General features: G+C 50.5%; 3 protein-coding genes across 3 annotated transcripts in view; 1 reads left to right on the plus strand and 2 right to left on the minus strand.

The window, feature by feature from the left end:
* The window catches only part of LOC125951134 (uncharacterized protein CG45076-like), a 271537-nt gene that overhangs the window by 41817 nt on the left and 224720 nt on the right, over nt 1-5000 (minus strand). The window lies entirely within an intron of this gene.
* Nucleotides 1-5000, plus strand: part of LOC125951099 (structural maintenance of chromosomes protein 1A) — a 9662-nt gene that overhangs the window by 214 nt on the left and 4448 nt on the right. Inside the window, exon 2 of the mRNA XM_049679661.1 lies at nt 57-1713. Coding sequence (XP_049535618.1) covers nt 57-1713 — 1657 coding nt within the window. The remainder of the gene's footprint in view (nt 1-56; nt 1714-5000) is intronic.
* The window catches only part of LOC125951133 (mitogen-activated protein kinase kinase kinase 7), a 5340-nt gene continuing 2121 nt past the window's right edge, over nt 1782-5000 (minus strand). The window contains exons 6-8 of the mRNA XM_049679741.1: nt 2294-2706; nt 2098-2208; nt 1782-2021 (exon numbers count right to left, since the gene is read on the minus strand). Of these exons, the coding sequence (XP_049535698.1) occupies nt 1839-2021; nt 2098-2208; nt 2294-2706 (707 nt within the window). The 3' untranslated portion in view covers nt 1782-1838. The remainder of the gene's footprint in view (nt 2022-2097; nt 2209-2293; nt 2707-5000) is intronic.

Genomic DNA, 5000 nt, shown 5'->3' on the forward strand with positions numbered 1-5000 from the left:
GCCTCCTTTTGTGCTGTGTTTGTTCTGATCACACCTCACGACACTCCTACTTACAGGCAAATCCAACTTTATGGACGCGATTAGCTTCGTGATGGGCGAAAAGACCAACAGCTTGCGTGTCCGGAAGCTACCGGAGTTGATTCACGGTGCATCGATCGGGAGGCCCGTTTCGAACCGTGCTTCCGTGACGGCCAAGTTCGTCATTACGAAGGCTGACGGGGAGCAAGAGGAGAAAAACTTCCAGCGCTCCGTGATTGGGTCTTCGTCCGAGTACCGTATCAACGATAGCGTCGTGCCACCGGCGACCTATTTGCACGAGCTGGAGAAAATCGGTATCAACGTGAAGGCGAAGAACTTCCTGGTGTTCCAGGGGGCGGTCGAGAGTATCGCCATGAAGAATGCGAAGGAACGCACGGCGCTATTCGAGGAGATTAGTGGTTCGGGATTGCTAAAGGATGATTATAATCGGTTGCGCCACGAGATGCAGGCAGCTGAAGAGGAAACGCAATTCACGTACCAAAAGAAGAAAGGTATTGCAGCGGAGCGTAAGGAAGCGAAGCTGGAGAAGCAAGAGGCAGATCGGTACGCTCGCTTGAAGCAGGAATACGCCGAGCAGCAGGTCAACTATCAGCTGTTCCGTCTGTATTACAATGAAAAGGAGTCCCGCCGTTTGCAGGATGATCTCATCAGCAAACAGCAGGAATTGGGCGCGATCGAAAGACGCAAGGAGGAGGCGGACGAAGTTTTGAAAGAGAAGAAACGTGTGGTGGGCAAGATGACACGCGAGATGGCCAAGAAGGAACAAGAAATACGGGATGTGGAGAGTGAGATGAGCAAGAAGCATCCGATGTTTATCAAGGCTAAGGAGAAAGTTGCCCACACGCAGAAGAAATTGGATGGGGCGCTCAAGATGCTCGAACAGGCTCGCCGTGCGGACGAAGCGCACCAGTCCGACATCAAGAAGCTGGAGGATGAGCTGCACGAGGTCGAGGCGATGATGGCATCGTTCGAGAACGAGATGGCCGGAGAGTCGAAGAAGCGGGGCACCAACGTGCATCTGGAGCAGAATCTTATCCAGGAGTATGATCGGTTGAAGCAGAAGGCGGACGCGATGGCGGGCAAATATTTGATCAATCTCGATTCCGTTAATCGTGAGCAAAAGTCCGACCAGGATCTGCTGGATAGTGAGACAAACAAGAAGGCACAAATCGAGGAAAACTACAAGCGCAACGAATCGGAGAAGAATGAGGTACTAAAGCGCCAGGAGAAGCTGATCGATCACATCAAGTCGAGCAAGCTGGCACTGGAGGAACAGAACCGGTTGAAGACGGAACTCAGTCAGGATGTGGGATCGTCGAAGGAGCGCATCCTTGAGCTGCAGAGTGAACTCGAGAGTGTGCGCGAGCAGCTCGGTGACGCCAAGATTGACAAGCATGAGGATGCGCGTCGTAAGAAGAAGCAGGAGGTGGTGGAGCTGTTCAACCAGGAAGTTCCCGGCGTTTACGATCGAATGATCAACATGTGCCAGCCGACGCACAAGCGGTACAACGTGGCCGTGACGAAGGTGCTTGGCAAGTACATGGAGGCCATTATCGTGGACACCGAGAAGACGGCTCGCCGGTGTATTCAGATTTTGAAAGAGAAAATGCTGGACGTCGAAACCTTTCTACCGCTGGACTATTTGCAGAAAAAGCCGCTCAAAGAACGCTTGCGGTAAGTCATACCATCCTTCTATCTCTTCTTTTTATCGAGACTCATTTTGTTCGCACAAGCTGGGTCTATTTAACGGTTTCTTACAATGGTATTTATTTCTAATCGTTCTTAAGACTAAAACAAACTTAATTATGGCTTTGTTCTGTTCTTGGGCGGGAATCGTTTGGCTGGACTATAACCCATTCCGAATCTGATTCCTGCCGATGCAACGGTGGTGGTACGTGCTGTGGCTGTATATGCCGCGTCTGCTGTCGATTTTTCTCGTTCAGTTGCTTCTGCAAGTTTGCTTTGAATTTTAGCAAAGCCTCCTAAGATGCAAATGGAAAAACAAAACGATGGTTAGCTTTTGTAATTAACTGTTGGCCGACTAAACGGTAAACCTACCCTCTCTTCGAGCCGCTTAATGTAGGCCTTCTTCATTTCGAGCTCTTCCGGTAGCATGTTACTCTGTAGCATCTCCCGCTGTGCCATGCTGGTAACGATTTGGGTTTCAAACTTTAAAGGAAAAATTTAGGAAACAGGCAATTTAACCAGTAGAGTTCCCGAAGTTCAATGGTCGATGGTTACTGCGATAGCATACCTCGAAATATTTTTGTACCAACAGTTTGTGTTCGTTGTGTATCTGCTCCGATAACGGATTATTTGGCACTGGCGTTAGCGGTCGTAGGTTGGGATCCAAAATACTGTATAATGTATCACCGAGGGCCGCCTCATTCTGTCTACTGTTCCCCAGACCCGTGTGTCCTCTTCCCTCTCCATCGCCGTCCCCAGGATCACCAACACCTCCTCCCGGCTCATCGGATTCCGTTCCCGTAGTGGTGTTGGTCGGTGAGGGCTTCTTATGTGCAACATTGACGAGCGCTGGATCACTGCCGCCGCCCGTGGTGACTGCGTTGTTGACGAAGCTGATCGAACTGTTGATACTGCTGACCGTGTCCATAGGTGCATTGGTACATTTTGTGACTGTTAATCCTTCCGTGCCCTGGTTGTTGGCTATAAAAAAGAAACATAAATCTCATCAAAACTCATGACGAACGCCGGCAGGGCCACATTAAGGGGACCAGGCAACATACTGTACACAATCCAACAACTTTGCAGAGTATTGGAGTTGCTGGATGAAATGACCGTGGACGATACGCTCTCGCACATGGTGCGGCTGTGAGAAAAACAACGTCACAAGTAGCCGCCCTCAGCACCGATTTCCCGTACTTTGTTCGATATTGCAAAGTAGAGCACGGATGTTTTGAAAAGCCCTATTCCCGCCACAGTCCTTGAAAAGTGTCTTGAATGTATACTTCACATCCCTGCTGCTGCACGATCGACTGATGTGAATGTTGCTACCGATTGCGCATTACCCGTTCTTTAAAAACAAACCGACGACGTTCGGTTGGCCACGATTTAGCTCAACGGAACACTAAAAAGGGGTTTCGATAAACAAAGACAAGCTATATGCACAGCACCGTGATCATCCTGTGATCTGGTTGATCGTCAACCGATGCGTCAACCGTAGACGAATGATTAATCAGAGAACCGGGATTGTCGTGGACTGCGGTCACGCAATGGTGGGGGGATGGTTTTGGCCGCACTAGGTACACTTGGCGCACTTGCTCGACAAACCATGCGACGGCACGGTGCGCGCGGCGTTACGATACACACACGATCTCCTGTTGTAGGTATGCGGCAATATTTTAAACTCAGAACGCGTCACACTTGACGCGGATCCACTAGAAAAGAAGTAATTCCTAATTGTTGATTTTGAACAACCAACAATGCGATTCCGCGGAAACACAGTAGGGATGAGTGGATGAATCTTTTGGTACGTAACATTCGAATGCTCGACCGTCGTACAACAAATATGACCGTGCACAGGTCAGTAACAAACTCTGCTGGAGTAGCTGACTCGAACGTAATAGTAACACTCGTCGCGGGAATAAATGGAATCTTTAACACACAAGCGCACTATCTGGGGGAAGGCGATTTGGAATATACACTGTCCTTCCTCCGAGGCTCCGATGAAAACGGAACCTGGTCTAACACACGAGCTCAAAGATCGCGCAGGCTTGGGGGGTTTGAGGACTATTTTTTCGCTCTTCTCGTAGTGGCCTTTAATCCGGGACCAACGAAGAAGGCACTGCTAGACCACGCCGTACCGAAACCGAACATCGATGCCAGCGCGAACGGGAATGATGGTCCGTCGTCTGGTCGGTGTGTGTCTCACTCCTTGCTCACTCATCGTCTCCGTCGTCGTCGTGCACTCGCATCGGTGATGATTTTTCGTGGAAATTTTAAGCGCATGAGTGTGTGCTGGCAGCCAAAGATCGCGAGAAAAACGATGTGTACGTCTGTATGTGTACGTGGAAAATTGTGTTGTGCAGATGCTGAAGGCGACGCGGGAGGGCAAGCATATAGAACATGGTGAGTCGGGCACGGCGAGGTAACGGGAGAACACTGGCGCTGGCATGTATCACCAGCACCCCATCGTGGAGCACCCCGCGCTTCTAGAAGCTGATGGTGACACACTCATCCTCTCCGCTCTCAGTCAGTACACTCGGTACAGACGCGGGCATGGACACCACTGTGGTCGGAAAACCAAAGGAAAACTATCAGAACCGCTCGCTCCCGTTTCGTTTGGAGTCGGAAGTAGGAAAATATAAATATCTGGGAGCAAGCGAGCGAGCGTGCGAAGCAATAGCTAGCTCGCTTGGAAAATCCCTCATTATTTGCTGCCAACTCACTCAGCCAGCCGGTCCTAAACGGCTAGCCAAATGACCAGGGGGTTGGTTCTCCGTCAGTAGCATCAGCGAGCGCGTAAGTATCCGCGCTTTCCCGCCCTTCTACCAACCGTCCCACAAGCTGGTGGTGGATGGTTTGCAGCTGGCGGGAATGGTGGGTGGGCATACAATGAGCAACGGGCGGGGTGACCAGTGCTTCGGTTTGTGGCTCATATAGTTCAAAACAAAAAATAAATTACTTGGCTAAAAATAGCTATGAGTAATATCGCTACTGCTGCTGCCGCTGCCGCTGCTTTGCTCTGGTCTGTTCTGTGTACGGATGTTCCTCGGGTATGCCAGGGCACATCGACATCTCCTCCTCTCGCTCTCTTCGTGTGCCCTTCAATAGCGAACGGCGGGTGTATGAGTCACCGAATCACACGAATAAAAAAAAAGCAACCGAGCGAGATCGGTCGATGATGATCGTGAGAATATCCGCTCCTACGGTACGCACGACGTAGCAAAGACGAGAGGGGCTCGGCATTGGTATAGTATGAATATGCGCGAACGAACAGC

The sequence above is a fragment of the Anopheles darlingi genome, chromosome 2, assembly GCF_943734745.1.
Source record: "Anopheles darlingi chromosome 2, idAnoDarlMG_H_01, whole genome shotgun sequence".
NCBI classification, from domain to species: Eukaryota; Metazoa; Arthropoda; class Insecta; order Diptera; family Culicidae; genus Anopheles; species Anopheles darlingi.